Source organism: Megalobrama amblycephala, linkage group LG17, assembly GCF_018812025.1.
Source record: "Megalobrama amblycephala isolate DHTTF-2021 linkage group LG17, ASM1881202v1, whole genome shotgun sequence".
Lineage (NCBI taxonomy): Eukaryota > Metazoa > Chordata > Actinopteri > Cypriniformes > Xenocyprididae > Megalobrama > Megalobrama amblycephala.
The window spans coordinates 24,859,812-24,880,155 of NC_063060.1; the positions used below are offsets into that span (position 1 = coordinate 24,859,812).

The 20,344-nt window shown below is 38.6% G+C and overlaps 1 protein-coding gene across 4 annotated transcripts in view; it reads left to right on the forward strand.

Annotated features, from left to right (window-relative positions):
- The first annotated feature begins 2,344 nt into the window (after positions 1-2,344).
- Positions 2,345-20,344, forward strand: part of bcl2b (BCL2 apoptosis regulator b) — a 58,239-nt gene continuing 40,239 nt past the window's right edge. For 2 of the 4 annotated variants that reach the window (XM_048163876.1, XM_048163878.1), the window contains exon 1: positions 2,350-3,466. In XM_048163876.1, the coding sequence (XP_048019833.1) occupies positions 2,972-3,466 (495 nt within the window). In that variant the 5' untranslated portion in view covers positions 2,350-2,971. Of the gene's footprint in view, positions 3,467-5,113; positions 5,299-20,344 lie in introns of all 4 variants that reach the window. The other 2 variants (XM_048163874.1, XM_048163877.1) reach the window with 2 other exon arrangements.

Genomic DNA, 20,344 nt, shown 5'->3' on the forward strand with positions numbered 1-20,344 from the left:
AGCTGACAGAGGTAGGAATCAAGTTAGGCACAAACCAGAACATTTTAAAGCCCAGCATTGCAACACACAATGGTGCAGACACAATGTTCTGTCTCTGAAGACTGGATTACTAGCAGGGGTCATATGTACGATAGTTATTTTGTTCTGCAGTAATTCATAGGCTTTGGCTTGAGTTGGTTCACCTTTATTCAAAGCAGGGTTGACACCGAGGGGTGCTGAAAGATCAAAGGCCTTGCACTGTTCATAGAAGTTCAAACGCTAATTTTGAGGCAAGGCTGAGGACCAAATTCTGCTCTGCTTGAACAGATGCTGATTTACATTTCAGCTAATCCGAAACAGGTAGAAATGAAATTACCCAGATATTTTATTTGCAAGAAATAAGGAAGAATCTTCTCCTACATTTTCTAAAGAGTATTTATTATTATTTAAAATATTGATTATAATATATCGATTAATGCTGTCAAATGATTCATCGCGATTATTTGCATCCATATATATATAAAAATATATATATATATATATATATATATATATATATATATATATATATATATATATATATATATATATATATATATATATATATATATATATATATATATATATATATATATATATATGCCTGTGTATGTATTTATATATACACCGATCAGGCATAACATGATGACCACCTTCCAAATATTGTGTTGGTCCCCTTTTGCTGCCAAAACAGCCCTGACCCGTCGAGGCATGGACTCCACTAGACCCCTGAAGGTGTGCTGTGGTATCTGGCACCTAGGTATTAGAAGCAGATCCTTTAAGTCCTGTAAGTTGCGAGGTGGGGCCTCCATGGATCGGACTTGTTTGTTCAGTACATCCCACATATACTCATTTTACATCCATGTGATGTAAAAGAAAATGATTCATCAGACCAGGCCACCTTCTTCCATTGCTCCATGGTCCAGTTCTGATGCTCACGTGCCCACTGTTGGCACTTTCGGCAGTGGACAGGGGTCAGCATGAGCACCCTGATTGGTCTGCAGCTATTTCACTAATTCCATTCAAAAAGTGAAACTTGTATATTATATTCATTCATTACACACAGACTGATATATTTCAAATGTTTATTTCTTTTAATTTTGAAGATTATAACTGACAACTAAGGAAAATCCCAAATTCAGTATCTCAGAAAATTAGAATATTATGAAAAGGTTCAATATTGAAGACACCTGGTGCCACACTCTAATCAGCTAATTAACTCAAAACAGGCCTTTAAATGGTCTCTCAGTCTAGTTCTGTAGGCTACACAATCATGGGGAAGACTGCTGACTTGACAGTTGTCCAAAAGACGACCATTGACACCTTGCACAAGGAGGGCAAGACACAAAAGGTCATTGCAAAAGAGGCTGGCTGTTCACAGAGCTCTGTGTCCAAGCACATTAATAGAGAGGCGAAGGGAAGGAAAAGATGTGGTAGAAAAAAAGTATACAAGCAATAGGGATAACCGCACCCTGGAGAGGATTGTGAAACAAAACCCATTCAAAAATGTGTGGGAGATTCACAAAGAGTGGACTGCAGCTGGAGTCAGTGCTTCAAGAACCACTACGCACAGACGTATTCAAGACATGGCCAATGAATATAATATACAAGTTTCACTTTTTGAATGGAATTAGTGAAATAAATCGACTTTTTATAATTAATTATATGACCAGCACCTGTACATTCCACTATTTTATGTTCTGTGTATATTAAAGGTAAGATCCTGAACTGTTTTGTGATACCAGATGTTTGGAGGTGTGGCCAATATGATAATATACTATATAATATACAGAAACGTCCAATATTAAAAGCATCTCTTTTGTTTTTTTTATTTTTTTATTTTTTTTTTCATTATAAATTATATGAAAACAGTTCAAGTAAAAAATTACGGTGAATTTCATAGTGCTCATTTGCTCGAGACAGCACTCAAACTGCTTGAACTCCACAAGTTCTGATGATCATGTTCTACTGCATGATTTGAAAATGATACAGAACATCTTGTGCTTCAGTGAAAGCAATAACATCTGACCGTCTGCACAAGAGTTCACATGATCAGTGTCACAAATTGCTTATTTGATTAGTGACGACGTAGAAGCAGAAGTGTAAAATCGCACTCAATTTTAAAGCCCACTGTGAAGACTTAATATAAAAAATAAATTGATGATTAAATGAGTTCGCCGTTAATTTATTTTTATATAAAGATGTTATACTTTTTATATTTAATCATCAATTTATTTAATTATTATAATTTTAAAATGCTAAAAAGAGGATAAACGAGCGAGGTAACTGCACTTCACGCGCACATTAGTGTGAATGAGTGACGTCGCACAGGAAACGCCTCTCCTCTATGAAGGGGGCAGTCTGACTGCATATGGAGCCACTGCGTACAGCAGACGCCTCTAAACACTCAACTTATACAGAGACACAACTGTTAGCCGTTTACCTTTCGCGTAAAGACTCAATTCGACAGCAGACACCATTGAGAAAGTCTCTCTTCACACTAGCCGCTCCGCGAGAGAAGAAACTCACAAGTGCGCGTGAACATTCGGCGACCAGCCTCTTCCGTCTCCCGCAGTTCTGGACTCTTTTACACGAATAAACGATGACTTACTGCGCGCAATTCCCACTCAAAACATCAGAGACTTTCTCACCCATGCTTATACGTTATGTTTGTCTTTTCTGATATGGAGGAAGATGCTTAAATCCTCTTCATACATGCCTGGAATTTTCTGCTGGGAACAGAAAGTGGGCGTTTTTCTACACCGAAGCACTGGAGGATTCATGCGAGTGCTGCAACTTGCAGTTTCAAGTGAGGCAACATGCAGTAAGTTGGCCGTTTGAAGGATTTGCAGTTATCTAAAATCAGTTGCTGCGTTGCATTGATGTTATGAAGATGCGCCTGGATTAATATCTCATTCACACTGAGGTTTTTTAGCGATATATACAGGTCGATATGGCACAAGAGATTGTGTATGATAACCGCAGTATAGTGGTGAAGTACATCCACCATAAGCTCTGGAAGAAGGGATACGTTTGGGAAGTGAATGGACACGATGACAGCGTCTCGAACGGACTGATGATGGGGAGGCAGGAGGACAGCGGCGTCTCTCCCAGCTCCCGTCACGACCCGTTCAGCGCGCTTCATAAGGTGCTACGGGAGGCTGGGGATGAACTGGAGCGGTTATATCAGTCGGACTTTGCGGAGATGTCCAAACAGCTGCATCTCACGTCCATCACGGCGCACCAGCGCTTCACCGCAGTCATAGACGAGCTGTTCAGGGACGGCGTGAACTGGGGCAGAATCATCGCTTTTTTCGAGTTTGGAGGGACCGTTTGTGTCGAATGCGTGAACAAGGAGATGACGGCGCAGGTGGATAACATTGCGGGCTGGATGACGGAATATCTGAACGGGCCGCTGCACGGCTGGATCCAGGAGAACGGTGGCTGGGTATGTAATTAACTCAATATATACCTCACGTCCGAAGACGCAGCGTCGCTTGCTCCGCCTCTGCTCATGGCGTCTCGCGTTCGAGGCCTTGCGCGTTCTCTGATTGGCCGATAGCGCTGTTCGTTAAATTCCGCAGCCAATGAGCTGCGGCGATCTGTCACACCCCTCTCACGCCTCCGTGGCCAGTCTGTTACGTGAAGCCATCAATGACAGCTGCTGTCTGCAGAGCTGAAGGTGTGGTTCCCTGTGCGGAACTTTCAGGAACTGCTGTTGACTCATGCAAACAGGAGGATGTTTAGTCTTACAGGCCTACAGCAACCAGTTATATGAGATATTCTATATCCGATATTTACTCACCATATCATGTGTTTTAAATTACCCTGGGCTATTCTTGTCCTAAGTGCAGTGGTATAGCTTGCTATGATATTGTTCAAACATCACTGAACTCCATTAATCTTCTGCCAAGGTGTACCTGGAATACCAGGTTAGACAACCAAAATTCTGAAATGAAAATTCTATAGTTTAGTACATAAAGTTAATGTATTTTGACAGTTGAAGGGATTCATGTGACACTTTTCATTTTCTGGTAAGTGTCTCTGGTTGAACAGACAATAACATTAAGTAAATGCAAATGAAATATTAGGTTATTGAGTTAAAAAAGGATCGAATTCAATCTTACAAAATAATTCTTAATTATTGTGCAATCATGCCAACCAACTTCAGCACAGGCATGGTTGGCACAAAGGGTTTGGGTAGGCAACAACATAGAAGATACAAGATATTTTTTTTATTATTATTGTAATTTTTTGTAAGCATGTAAATAACCAGTAGAAAGTTGGCATTGAATGAAAACTCAACTATTTTCTAAATGCATGTTATTTAAACAATCCATCTGTGCATGTTTCAGTTTTTATTTAAGTTTTCTCATAATTCTTATTCAAACTGTCATATAACTGATCTTCCAGTGAAGCAACAGGCTTCTCTGTGGTGACATGCTGGACTTCTTCAGGAACCGTATAAGTCTATTTCAGTAGCATATATGTACTATATGCTACTTTTCTGCATAGAATATCCTACTACATTTGCTAAAATATGCATTATACCACCAAAAGCTCACTGTGCTGGGTACTGCATCCCACAGTGCAATGCGCTTGACTTGACTTTTCATTTTTAGAGTTTGGGAGTCTTCAGGAATGGTTTTAGAAATGGCCGACGCCTGGTTGAGTTACGTTAGTAGTGTGTTGAAACCAAACGTGGCACACGAGTCCTGATAAGTGAAGCCAAAGTGTCTCGATCGCCCCCGGTTTCAGGATGCAGTATAGATCATAAACCTCGCCCTCTCGTAATGCAATGGGACGTCAGACAAACTAAACAGTCAAATTACACATCAAATATTTTTTTCCAAAGATGGTTTCTGTCATTTTATGCAGTTTTTATCACACTGATGTTAGTTAAAGTGTTCGTTCTTTAAATAAGTTTGTTTTTAGTTAGTTATTTGAAGCTATAAAAACCGGGGTTTTGACGTCATAATTGACTGCTGAGATTGACAGCTTCTCTGAGCGAAGTAGTCACTGATGCACCAACAGACTTTTTTTCTGGATCTTCGTTAGGAGATTGGAGCTTTAACTTTAATTTCTACATTTCCAGAACTGTTTATTTCACACCGATATAATGAGGTGTTCTGCAGTATTAACCGATTCTGCGGGAGTGTGGAAGGACCTTGATATTGCGGCTCCACTTCACGCTCACTACTGCGCATACTCAAGACTCAATATGTCAGTGCCATATAGGCATAATGGTGGCTTCACTTACTACAATGGAAGAGAGAGAAGGTGCGTTGTCTATTTTTAATTTTTTTTACAGTCTATGGTTGAAACTCGCAGTTATGGTAAGGGGGGTGATGTTTCCAAACACGTTCAAAGCGGTTGACCAGACACAACACACTGATCCAGCCGACCAATCAGAGCACACTGCACTTTTCAGAAGGAGGAGCTTCATATAGACAAACAGAGTTGCATTTCTCAAAAGCATCATAAGCCTAAGTAGGTCGTAGAACCATTGGTAGCAATGGTCTCTACGAGTAGCTTAGCTTACAATGCTTTTGAGAAACGCAGCCTTGAGCATTACTGACAGACTGGGAAGAGAGTTGCTGCAACAATGTGTGAAAAATACTGATCAGTATTCAGTAAGCTGTAAACTAGCATGCCTTTCAGTCTCAGACTTTCTGGTTTTGAGGAGGAACTCAAGAGACATGCTGCTTTTTTTGAATGGCGATTCAGAATATGACCTTTCAATAATGAACTCGCTTTGAACTGTAAGGTGACAATCATAAATGAGTGGGAACTTGTGGTCTGGTACAGGACTTAAACATTAAATTAGTAAGGTCATTCAGAACTTCCCCTCATTCATTCACTCTGGCTGCATTCTCCACATCTCTGTTCTGCTGTGGACCGCAACATTATTATATTTAGTAGTTAGTGTTTTAGAACAAAGACTTAATGTGGATGTGCATAATTCAAAGCACTGTGTCCACAGGGCATTCATCAATAATTCAAAGGCTACATTTCATCTTTAAGGAAGGAAAGTTTAACATTCCCCTCGAGTCCTGACCTTTTGAATGTGGAAACTTCTGACACATATCAAAGGATTACACATTCTCTGACCTGAACATCAGGGAAGAGTTCCTCTATTTACTTATTTCTTTCCATTCATGGCTTTGAAATAGACCAGAACGCTTCAGAATAACGTACAGTAATATACACCTGAGTCACTGTGACAACTGGCTGCAGTAGAAATATGGAAAAAAATATAAGAAATTTCTTCAACTTTAGTGGTGTTTTCTAATGCAAGATGCATCACTATTACTACTGATGCTCATACTTAGAGATTTAAACAAACAAATAATCCTACATAAGATTTTCTTTTGATGGATGATAAAAATGAAAAAATCTAGTTTAATCTTCAGCCTTCCACATTGCTTGTTTATTTCAGGTAGTATCAGTGTAGCATCATCATGAGTAGCCATTTTTTTATTATTTAATTGATGCGGTTCAGTTGCTGGTTAATCTTATAAACTTTCTTTCTTTTTTTTCTTCTTTTTTTTTTTACAATTGACAGTCCATATGTTGGAGATCCTGTTTTACCAACTGGATCCAATTTCTGCCTAAATAGCATTTTGCTTTTGACATTTCTCAGTGTCAGTGTCTATTTCATGTCAAAGGTGTATGAAATGCGATGTTCTCTAAATAATGGGCTGTTACAGTTGGTTAAGTGTTTCATTCACTTCCATTCATACACATGAGAGCACAACAGAATGGGAATGCAAGTGTGTTTCGCTATGTACAAAAGCTGTTTTATGAACATGTAAGGATAATTGACTAATGGATGATCTAAAGTTTAGTGGCTCAATACAAAAAAATAAAATTTTAAAGTTTTCCAAGGATGCTGTGAAGTGGAGTAGATAGTGTAGGATTATAACACTTAGAATTTATTATCAGTTGTTATTTATAATTATTACTAAACTAATATATCACTAGGACGATTAATCAGCTGACATTTGGCCATTATAAAATCATCAGAATCAGCTGATAACTTTGCCCAATTGGCTGATCAACAGAAGTTTTAGTTCCCCAAATCTATCGATCTTTCTTAATTCATAATAAATATGTTAAAAAATGTAAAAAAAAAAATATGAGTATTCAATTATTTTGCCTAAAATAAGTGCCATCTAAAGGGCTATCAAATTACATATATCAGAATTATATCAATCATCTACCACCCCGCTTTCTAGATTTCAGTTTAGAAATCCAAAATTAACTCTAAATTCATAATTTATTATTTAAAAAAAAAGAAGTGTGTGACATCATATCCTGTTGCCCATATTCATTGCGGTTGACGTTGTCAAAGGCGTGACAGCTAAAACGACTAGCATATCCATTTACTAAAGCGGCACAGTGAAAATTCATGAAATGATTACTTATTCCAATATACGCACAGGTAGCTGCCTGTGACGTATTAAAGGTGATCATACACTGTAAACATGTTGTTCTGTAATTATTCATAGGAATAGAGGTATTGACATCACAGCGTCTGAGACCACTATTGTGGTTTTCTATAAAAAGAATCAAGTTTACTAGATTGCTGTGACGTGGGCAACTAGATAGGCTACTATAAATCCCTCCAGGGCTTATATTTTCCGCCCTGCTCTAAAAGCAGTGACGGAGGTGGCAGGCTCATTAACCTTAATGGTGACATTTGGACAGGCGAGAGCAACGCGTGTGCTTTCAAATCAGCCTACCTTCTGTTTCCTGTTGAACTCGAGACTTAAAAATAGGTGTCATTTGTGGGTTTATGTTGTTGAGTCTGCTGTCCTGCCCAATACTCTTACATTTTTCATCTAGCTGCATCACAAGACTGTCTGTGTTTACCTTGCTGTCTGGATCTCAACAACAACCTACTGTCTTACTTTGTCCTGTAATTCACTGTGTGCTCGTATAGTATAAGCCTGCATTCAGCAAATAACACCTTGAGTCATATTCTATATATTTTTCAGTCTGTTTCAATTATACATTGGCCAGTGGGTTCCAATCTTCCCACGCAGAGTGATTGTTCTCATCTTTGCCTAGAAGAAATCTGTGGACTTTTTTTTGCACTGATTCTGGGGAAAAATCTTCAGGAGTTAATGAAATGGAACTGAACAATGGAGTTAACTGGAGTACCGTAAATACAACACTCTTATCGATGGCTGAAAGTGGGGTTTTTCCAAACATTTTATCTATATGTAATGGAAAAATCATGAATTCAAAGAGCATTATTTTTGCAAAAACACAAACAAACAAACAAAAAAAACCCCACTTATTTTACTGAAGCAAAAGCAAATTATTCAAATATTTAGAAAAATCTACCCACTAGAGTGATGTTGTATGTATAAAACTAAAGAGAAACATTTTTAGTTCAATTAAATTAATTTTATTTTAAAGAGCTTTTCACAATAAATACATTCAAGAACACATGCAGCAAACTTTGATAACCCTATATAACAAAAATACACCAAAATGTATACAAAAATGGCGAACATTTTCTTAAAGTAGTCAATAGCCCACATGCGGCCTCAGAATTTCAGTGACATTGATTCTTTTATTCAGCAAAGAATTATTCAATTTATCAAAAGCGACAGAATTATAATTTTACAAAAGATTTGGATTTAAAATAAATGCTGTTCTTTTGAACTTTTCTAAATGTTGGTCAAACAGTAAGTTTAGATAGCTTAAACGGTTAAAACCTCTGAAAATGAACGCTTAGCCTATTTGATCCAGGGTTTAACTACCCTATTCTCCTCTAATTTCATGTTGGACACCATTGCACTTCTGTGAACTCTGTGCCAAATGGGCTAGACGTGCCTCCTGCAGACTGACAAGGTAATGCGCCTGAAGCCCACGTGAGCAGCACCTGTGTTTATTTGTGCGACGTGACAGTAAATGCTGCATGACGTGCTGTGTTGGCAGCTGCTTGGCTCTTAAATTATACACTTCAGCCTGCTGATCCAGGTTCAGCCCAGGGCTGTAGTGGGAGTTTGCGTGCCATCGGGCCATGCGCACGCCAAGGATCTGCCGTCTGCTAATAACGTGACTTTGCAAAAGAGCCCTGACATTTAGTTGGAGTCAGCTGATTGGAATTTTCTTGTGGGTCTTTAAAAGGGGGATTTCAGGACTGCCCTTTCAAGTTATTCCTTCATTTGCTAGCAGTTTCAAAGAGTTTCAATGAAGATTTTGGGTGAGCACACCTGCAGAGGTGATGAGGGCAATGGAGGATTGACAGAGAGGTGGTTTAATACTCCACACACACGGCCCATTGTAGGCTCTCTCCGGTGTCAAGCCTGATATGTCTCAGGAACAGTTTTATTTATTAAAGAAACGCTATTCACAAACCATTTGATGTGTCAGCATATGCCAGTGCCTTTCTTATCTAGGAAGGAGATGGCAACATCTGTGTCTTTGTCATTTGAATAAGTAAGCCAATTAAATGATGGCACTGATATCATTGAAATGAGAAGTTTTTTAATTTATTTTGGAGGAGTAAAGTTTTCGCTAGTGAAGAGCTCGACTGTGTACTTCTGGTGCGATCAGCATGTCGGCATTGTCATTTGGTGCATGCAAGGCCTTCTAGGAAGTTATGAGTTGGGAAGTCGTAATTATGACATCAGGTGCGTTCAAGTCACTTTGGTAAGAGCTAGATGCTGATGTACCTTTTCTACAAAGAACTCAGCAAGCTTTTAAACTATACTACTACAAAAGAATGAAAAAAGAATGCACATCAGTTGTGCTTTTGTTTTTATTCAGTTCAGTTCAATTCGTATTTGTATAGCACTTTTCACAATGCACATTGTTTCGAAATAGTATTACAGAAAATACTTGTTTCAATGTTACAATTTAGGAAGTATTCCGTTATTAGTCAGAGATGTGTATCAAAGTAATGTCCATATGGCAGTAATATACAGCTATAATATTGTACATGTTATGTAGTTAGTTAAAGGGATAGTTCACCCAAAAATGAAAATTTGATGTTTATCTGCTTACCCCCAGCGCATCCAAGATGTAGGTGACTTTGTTTCTTCAGTAGAACACAAATGATGATTTTTAACTCCAACTGTTGCCGTCTGTCAGTCAACTAATGCAAGTGGATGGGAAATTCTACTATAAGAGTAAATAAAACTTGCATTGACAAGTCCAAATTAAACCCTGCGGTTTAACTCTGCGGTTTAACTCTAATACATCACTATGTCCAACCGCGTTCAGCATTCGCTTAGTGAGGTCTGATCGCGCTCTGACAGCGGCAGTGATGTCTCGCGCATATACTTCAATGAGAGCGAGACATCACTGCCGCTGTCAGAGCGCGATCAGACCTTACTAGCGACCTCTAGCGGTGAAAATTACACATTGTGCCTTTAAAGAAAGTTCTGAATTTTCCACTTGTAATTATGATTTTGTGGCATTGTTCATGTGCATTCAACTCATAAATACAATCTTCTTGACATGACTCGAATGCACTAATTGTCCTGAGATTCAGTCACATGGAATTTATGACATGTACCAAAATTGTCAGTATGCAGGTGCCATGTGTCAGCAGCTGAGATGAATGAGAATGCTGACGGATACCTCTATCCAGGTATTACTGACTCTAACCATTGTTTCCGTCGTGTGGTTGTATGTTTCACACTTTGTCATCAGTATGAGTCTTTTCTTTCAATAGAACAATCAGGACTATTACTGACGAGAACTTCCTGCAGTTCTTATTTTAGATGCTTCTGCGAAACATTATCATTCTGATTCATCTGCTTAGGGGGATATGAGAGTGGAACAAAAGCCACATGGAAGTAGAGAGCCACTAATGAAAGTTAAGAGTGGAAGAAGTCCTTGGGCTGCCTTTCACATCACATGTTTCACGTCATGTCCTTCCAGACACTGAAAGTGAACCGTATATGGACTGTTCTTAGAATAACTGGAAGTTTTGTGGAAAATGAGCAATTGGCATCACATGTATAACTTTTGGTTAAAATTTTATTGCTCAGTTGGTTCTCAGTTGGTAACTCAGGATAATTATATTTGATTTAAGGGGATAGTTTACCCAAAAATGAAAACTGTGATCATTTACACACCCTCATGTTGTTTCAAACCTGTATGTCTTTTTTTTTTCTAAAGAAGAGAAGATATTTTGAAGAATGCCTCAGTGTCCCTACAATGAAAATCAATAGGGTCCAATGTCATTGTCAAAATGAATACAAAAGAAGATATTTTAAAGAATGCCATAAGTAGCCATTGACTTTTTTCCTATTATGGAAGTCAATGGTTACCGTCAACTGTCTGGTTACCAACATTCTTCAGAATATCTTTTGTGTTCAACAGAACAAAGAAACTCATACAGGTTTGGAACAACTTGAGGGTGAGTAAATGATGACAAAATTTTAATTTTTGGGTGAACTATCCCTTTCATTTTTTTTAACTCCATCTTCCGGTGAAAATGACAGACTTTCCTATGGTTAGCAAAACAAAAATGGTCTAGAAACAGTGTTTGAAGAAACATTTTCTGTATAGTACATAATAAATAAATGGTAGTGTACGATCTTTCCTCATGAGTAAATGTGTACTTTAGTCCTGCGTGAATGTTTTCACACTCTCAGACTAGCCAGAGCTCAGTTCATTAAAGTTCAAAATCTGGCCAAGTTTTCCCCTCACAGGGTCCTCTTACCGGAGCTGCAGTCACTTACCATCTGCCCCTGTGTTTACACTCATCAGCAGAGTGCTGGTGATCTCAGAAACATTTCCTACTAACTTAGCCAAAAGGAATAAGGAATCCGTTCAGTGTAACAATTGTCGCAAGACACAAACAAGAATATGTGTCTCTCTTATGCAGCAGGTACCGTAATACCGGGCCGAAATGAATGCAGCACTTGAGATGCTTCAGATTTACACCTGACAATTTGCGGTAGAACTGTTGTTGTCCTTCATGAGAAAATACTTTATGAACTCCAGTAACTCTACAAGGAAAATTTCAAATATTTCAAACATTCCACCTTGTTCAACTGTCAACATGTTTTCCTCTGTTGCTCTGCATGTCCCTTTAACAAGTCACGTCCTAATATTGACCTATGTCTTTAACATCTAACATCGTCTTATGATGCAATATGCTAGATACACAGACATGCACTAAGACTAAAACCATACTCTAAAGTACTCAAATGCAGATATGAATGTGTTGCAAGCATGCAACCTCAATGTATAGCCTATATTTATAAAGGGATAGTTCACCCTACAATGGAAATTCATCATTTACTCACCCTCATGGCCAGAGCAGGACTGGTCCCCCGACCGATCCTTGTTTCTCCCAAGGTTTTTTTCTCCATTTTGTCACCTGATGGAGTTTGGGTTCCTTGCCACTGTTGCCTCTGGCTTGCTTAGTTGGGGACACTTAATATTCAGCAATATTGTTGATTTGACTGCACTGACACTACTGGATGAGAAGTGAACTGATCTGGACAATGACATCACTGTTTTCTACAAAGCTGCTTTATTGATGAAATTAACTAATTTAATAATTGACTTTTACAGTGGAACTGAATCAACACTGAACTTACTTCAGCTGAACACTGACACTATTTTCTTTTAGAGCTACTGTACAGCCAAAATAAAATGTTTGCATCATTGAATCATTTTCTTGTTATCACTGTAAAGCTGCTTTGAAACAATCTGTATTGTGTAAAGAGATATATAAATAAAGGTGACTTGACTTGTCTTTACTCTCATGTTGTTTCAAACCTATATGACTTTATTTTTTTCAGCAGAACATAAAAATAGATATTTTGAAGAATGTTTTCATTTAATAAACAAAAACATTCTTTAAAAATATCTGTAAGCATGTTGACAACTTAACTAATTTGAACTAACTTGCTCTGCAATATTCTCTGCACTCTGTTACTCTGCCATGACCATAAAACTGACCTTAGACAAAAGCCAGATTATGCGATGCTGTTCTTTCTAGTGAGAATGCAATAAATATCTGTAATATGTTAAATTGCATTCCGACTAGGGGTGTCCGATATGTATTGTCAATCAAAATATCACAGTTGTTTTAACGGTATGTTATTTCACTGCATGCATAGAATGTAGTTTCTGTCTAAAATAATGTGTCCTATATACAGGTGCTGGTCATATAATTAGAATATCGTGAAAAAGTTCATATTTTTATTGTAAATTATTTTTAAAAATGAAACTTTCATTTATACTAGATTCCCTACATGTAAAGTAAAAGATTTCAAAAGTTTTTTTTTTGTGTTTTTTTTTAATTTGTTGATTAGAGCGTACAGCTAATGAAAGTCCAAAATCCAGTATCTCAAAATATTAGAATATTTACATTTGAGTTTCATTAGATGACCATCCCTACAGTATAAATTCTGGGTATCTCTTGTTCTTTGAAACCACACTAATGGGGAAGACTGCTGACTTGACAATGGTCCAGGAGACAATCATTGACACCCTCCACAAAGAGAGTAAGTCACAGAAGGTCATTACTGAATGTGGTGGCTGTTTACAGAGTGATGTATCAAAGCATATTGAATGCAAAGTTGACTAGAATGAAGAAATTGGGTAGGCAAAGGTGCACAAGCAACAAGGATGACCACAAGCTTGAGAATACTGTCAAGTAAAGCCGATTCAAACACTTGGGAGAGCTTCACAATGAGTCGAATGAAGCCGGAGTCAGCGCATCAAGAGTCACCACACTCAGACATCTTCAGGAAAAGTACTACCAAGCCACTTCTGAAACAGAAACAACGTCAGAAGCATCTTACCTGGGCTAAGGAGAAAAAGAACTGGACAGTGAACAGTGGTCGAAAGTCCTCTTTTCAGATAAAAGTAAATTTTGCATTTCATGTTGAAATCATGGTCCCAGAGTCTGAAGGAAGACTGGAGAGGCACAGAATCCAAGCTGCTTGAAGTCTAGTGGGAAGTTTCTGAAGTTAGTAATGATGGGGGGCCGTGACATCTGCTGGTGTTGGTCCATTGTGTTTTATCAAGTGCAAAGTCAATGCAGCCATCTTCCAGGAGATTTTGGAGCACTTTATGCTTCCATCTGCTGACAAGCTTTATGGAGATGCTGATTTCCTTTTCCAGCAGGACTTTAGCACCTGCCCACAGTGCAAAAAACACTTCCAAGTGGTTTGCTGACCCTGATATTACTGTGTTTTATTGGCCAGCCAACATGCCTGACCCCTGAATCTATGGGATATTTTCAAGAGAAAGATGAGAAACAGTCATTCCAACAATATACAGATGATCTGAAGGCTCAATAAGTGCCTCAGCAGTGCCACAGGCTGATCACTTCCATGCCACACTTCACTGATGCTGTAATTTGTGCTAGGAGCAAGTCATTTGCTGTAATATGTGCTGCCGACCAAGTATTGAGTGTACAAATGAACATACTTTAAAGAACTTGAACTTTTCTGTTTCGAAAATCCATTTTTTTGATTGATCTTAGGAAATATTCTAATATTTTGAGATACTGGATTTTAGACTTTCATGAGCTGTATGCTCTAATCATCAAAATTAAAAAAAAAAAAAAAAAAAACTTTTGAAATGTTTTACTTTACATGTAGGGAATCTAGAATATATGAAAGTTTCATTTTTAAAAATAATTTACAATAAAAAAATGAACTTTTTCACGATATTCTAATTATATGACCAGCACCTGTAGTATGCTAGTGGTGCCCAATCCTGTTCCTGAAGATCTGCCTTCCTGCAAAGTTCAGCTCCAACCCTGATCAAACACAACTGAACCAGCTAATTAAGATCTTCTGGAGCACTTGATAATTACAGACAGGTGTGTTTGATCAGGGTTGGATCTGCAGGAAGCTAGATCTCCAGGAACAGGATTGGGCACCCCTGTAGTACGATATAGAGGGTATGCACGTGACGTCACTGCCGGCTGGAGCGACTGCGGTTACGCCCATTGAGTGACAAAAAGACTGAGTGGCAGTATTGGGTTTCAGCATGACTGCTGCGAAAAACATACAAAACACATTCAAATAGGAAAGAGCTGTGCGATTGACTGTACAAATAGATTTGACAAGAAATCTGAGGTATATTTTTACAGACAAGAGAAGAAAAGAGAAGCAAATGGATTGCTGCAATACACAGAAACAACTGGACTCGTGGACAGTCCAAGTTTTAGGACTGGATGATATATATAACATTGATATAAGTGATAACCTGGATTTAGACCTACCTATATTGTTTTTATATAAAGCGTTCAAAGGCGAATTTGCTTTATGTATTTTTCCCCGGCGTCGAAATCAGGTACATATAAATGCCTGGAGACATGTTTCCTGGCTGCATGTCAATATCCATGGATTACTGGATCTTTGGTAAGTTGTAACAGGAACACTATTGAGTCCGACCTTTAGTTTAATCGTTTGTTTTACTTGTGTTTCACTCGTGTTTTCATGGTTTCCCCTATTAAATCTAGTTATGCAGCAGGTTTTTTTGCCCACGCTGAGGGGGCATGTTCCGGCTGGAAAGTGACGTCACTGCATACCCTCTAAAGTTAAGCAGTATCACACATGCATTTTTCCTGAATAGTGCTGTTTTTCCTGAAAATCAGCATGATTACTAATGAGATATTACACTTATACAACAGTACAGTAAACAAGAAGTTAATATTATGAGTGACATTTTAGACATATTTTGTTTGTCCACAACGAGCATAAACCATCCAAGGTACCAGCACAAAAACACACTCAGCAAAATATTGTCTAATTATCATTATTGACAAAATCCCAGAAGATACTGAAATATAATGAAGGGTTGACAGAGAACAAAATCTATAAATATGGTTTTGTAGCAATTTCTCACACAGTAATCTTGTGAACGTGGTTACTGTAATGTATTGTTCTCATATACAGTGTGCTTTTCTGAAAGCACAATGGTGTGAGTGTGTGATAGCCTGGTGTTGGTGGAGGTGCTGTCCTGTGTTGTCCCAGAGGTGCTCCACACCCTTCCACAGCATATTTCTGTGCCCTGTCTCCGGGGGATCCTCCCGATCAGAGGAATGTAAATAAATAGAGCAGATGACCTGGGTGTTGCTTTCCTGAGAGGCCTTCCATGGGTGGGGATGTGCGTGGACAATCGCTCCAGCCAGGTCAACCGGCTGAACTCACAGGGCTGTTTTAGCTCTATGTGAAACTGGGTGTGTACATGCATGTGAATGCATTCAAATGAATTAGAGCATGTGAAAATGTGCATTGAGCTGGTAATGAGGATTAACACCCTTAAAATAAAGGTTTTTAGAAAGGTGTAATGGTTTATAAAAACATCTATATATTAGATCTTTACTGAACCCAGGATAACTTCAATAGATGATTCCATGATGGATGATACCTAGAACCAATATTCTGATCTGACACATCTGGAACAATGTTCAAAGAACCATATAGCCTAGGGGTTTTCAAATTTTTAATGCCAAGGACCCCCAAAACTGACCCAGTTCCAAACGACTCCCTTCCTAAAATATAAAGGCAGCCATACTTTTAAGGTACAAAGCTTGGGGCTTCCTGGACCCCAGTTTAAAAACCATCAGGTAGGCAACTCAAGAAATATTGTAATAATTCTGCAAGATTTTTGTATGAACAAAAAATCCTACAACAGATGGCTCACACAGAGATCTGTTTGGAAATCTAAAATTGATATATCCTACTGGCACACTTAAGCAAAAGATATAAATAACCATCTTAAAACAAACATTTCTTGCACAGTACTGTATATTTTAAACCACTCTCAGTAAGCTCCTACTCTTTGCAACACAGAAAGCAGTTATACTGGACTGGCTCCTTGAATGCACACAAATCAATAATCGATATTTAAGCATGTGATACATTGTTTCCCACAATTGTGATTCCTGTGTAAATACATTTAGCATCAATAAAAAGTCTATGTTGAAGTCTATGCAAGGAGACTATTTGTATTTGCTGCTTTGATGCAACATCTATGCTGAGTACAATGACTCTAGATAGGCTCATTTAACCAATACAATTGGCTCATAACTAGTGATGTACTGAAATTTGAAACAGAGATAGCTGCAGGTTGGAGTAATGGTCGTGCCAAAAGGAGTTGTGCCGAAAGGTGAATTGCTACAACAGAAACTTAACCCTACCCTACAACCTGACAGACAGCTTTCAAGACCAGTGATTAAAGACCTTTTTGTCCATGCCCCAACCTTTCGTCACGGCCATTACTCCAACCTGCAGATACCCACGCTTGGAAATTTCAGGAACCAAAAACATTCAGCCGAAAAAAGGCTAAAATAGTTTTGGAGGGGCAAATTCTTTGACCGTTGACAGTTAGTGCTTCTCCGATGGCGCATTTTGACTGTGTTAGTGTTTAACACAGCAGGCTTAAACATGTCAGCAGTGTGGACGCACTTCAACATGAGCAAAAATTATGATAAAGTAGCAATTTGTGAAATTGGTTTGGCTGAAATATTGAGAGGTGGCCCCTTGCCGAAGAACTTTACTATGACTGGTTTATCAACTAGTGGTGCGTTTCCCAAAAGCAACTTTGGTTGCAAGTTATGTCATTACTAGTCTCAGTCTCAGCCTCAGACGTCACGCCCACGGACCGTTGGCTGAACGTCTGATGCATATGGCACACTTATCTGGAAACAATATCGTCATCTGGTTGGTTGAATTCTACAGGATGTCCAGGAGACACCTGAAAACAAATACCGTGACGCCAAACCCCCTCGTGGAAGAAGAACGCTGTCGTGTTTACAACTGTGACAATGAGCGCTTACCAGGATCAACTAAACGCTGGATTTTCAAAAGTATGTGAAGTTCACAGCTCCATTGCTGCAGTAAACTTGCACAAAGTTCTTGAATGAATAATTTATTAGATGCACACCGGTCTGTTATTGTAGGGACATCGACTTTACATTTTCATGCCCCTAAACATGATGCGACACAAAACGAAATGTGATTGGTTGCGTTACATGTCAGTCAAATGACCTCTTGGGCAGTCCTTGGCCAATGAAAGCTGCGATAGAGTTCAGACCTTCTGCCATCTGTCTGAAGGTCTGGCTACGCGAGACTACATCATTATTAACAGAGATCAATGAAACTTGCGAACATACTTGGCTAACGTTGCTTTTGGGAAACGCACCCCAGTTCGATTTTAATTGCTTCAAAAACAAAATTCTCCAAATTTAATTACTGCAACTTTACTTTTGGTTCCAGTTTTTATCCAGTCATTTCAGTGGGAATTCGTACGATCAGGAGTTTTAAGTGAGGGTGAAAAGTTGGTCACACAAATTGCTGCGTTCACTAAAAGAAAGCTGCTTGTTTTGAAAGTGACTTCTGTATGAGCTGTGCTTTACACAATTCAACACAATTAACAAAAGACAAAAATAGACTTTTTCCCCACAAAATCTTACATTCACAACAGAAATGTTAACCGCACCTTAAGATACAGGTCCATATGAGCATGAAGATGATGACATCCTTGTATCATCTGTCTAAAAGTAACTGGATGGTGAGGCATTTGGTCATTATGTGTCACATTTTCACTTGCTCACATCCATCTGTTCTACCCCACACTTACACGCACGTGTTCTTGCATCCAATGACGGCACTCTGACAAATAAAACTCCTTTCCCTGTGGGCACAACCAGGCCTGAACACATGTTGCTGAAAGATGCATGAGCTGGCTAATCTCTGACACTAAATGACCATCCCTCAAACAAGATGCGTCATGCTGTCTGTTTCTGTCTCCTCACCACACACTACCTTATCCCACTGGCTCCGCGTATCAGGTGACTATACAGGCCTTGAAATATTCAGAGCTATGTGAGAGCATCTAAATATAGATGTGTTGCTGCTCCCAGGACACTATCCAAATGTCATAGTGCAAAAAGCGTGAATTAGTGCACATTTTCAATCCCATATCCTGCATTGTGTGTAATGTACGGTGAATGAGTGGAACTGTCGAAAACCCTGAGCGTTGAGATTAATATCTGTTCCTCGCTACCTTATCAGTTTGTGAACTGTTTGGTCTGACACAGTAATGCCCAGCGTGACCCAGAATATGTAGAGAACAATTCAGTAAGGCAAAGGTCATTTGTAGTCCAGCTACTGTTGTTGCAACTTTGCGTGGTTGATAAGGCGGGTTACTTGATGTGAAGATAAGCTACAAAAATATATTTGATTTAGAGGTATTAGAGAATAATCAAGAGTAACTGGTAATTGAGAGTGTTGTGGCTTGAAATAGTTGCACTCACTGTGTTGCTGATTATTGAACTGAGAATAACCAGAGAAAACAAGATAGTAAAAAAAAAAACGTAGACTTAGGGCTGCATGACTGATTGAAAAATAACAGAAAATGCAATTATTTAAAGGGTTAGTTCACCCAAAAATGAAAATTCTGTCATTTATTACTCAATTAAGTCAATTAAGATATTTTTGTTGAAATCCGATGGCTCCGTGAGGCCTGCATAGGGAGCAATGACATTTCCTCTCTCAAGATCCATTAATGTACTAAAAATATATCAAACTCAGATCATGTGAGTACAGTGGTTCAATATTAATATTATAAAGCGACAAGAATATTTTTGGTGCGCCAAAAAAAACAAAATAATGACTTATTTAGTGATGGCCGATTTCAAAACACTGCTTCAGGAAGCTTCGGAGCACAAATGAATCAGTGTATCGAATCATGATTTGGATTGCGTGTCAAATCGCCAAACTGCTGAAATCACATGACTTTGGCGCTCCGAGCAGCTGATTCTGCACACTGATTCATTATGCCCTGAAGCTTCCTGAAGCACTTTATAATATTAATATTGAACCACTGTACTCACATGATCTGATTTTGATATGTTTTTAGTACATTAATGGATCTTGAGAGAGGAAAGTGTCATTGCTCCCTATGCAGGCCTCACGGAGCCATCGGATTTCATCAAAAATATCTTAATTTGTGTTCCGAAGATTAACGAAGGTCTTACGGGTGTGGAACGGCATGAGGGTGAGTAATAAATGACAGAAATTTCATTTTTGGGTGAACTAACCCTTTACAATGTATATATATGTATATATAGTGTCTATATATACTCTATATATGTATAGAGCATTTTGGTTCACAGTAAATGCTGAACATCTCTGCATCTGCTCTGAGTTTTGGTCGCTTATAATGTGCATTTGGGTTTACAGCATGTGCCCACCATCTTCCCATACTTGTAATGAGAAGCGCTGTCAGAACGTCTTCTAAAGTGAAGTTTTAATGGCTCCCTGTGGTTTTCCGCCAAAACAAAAGCTTGATGATCAAACATTTGAAAATGAAGACA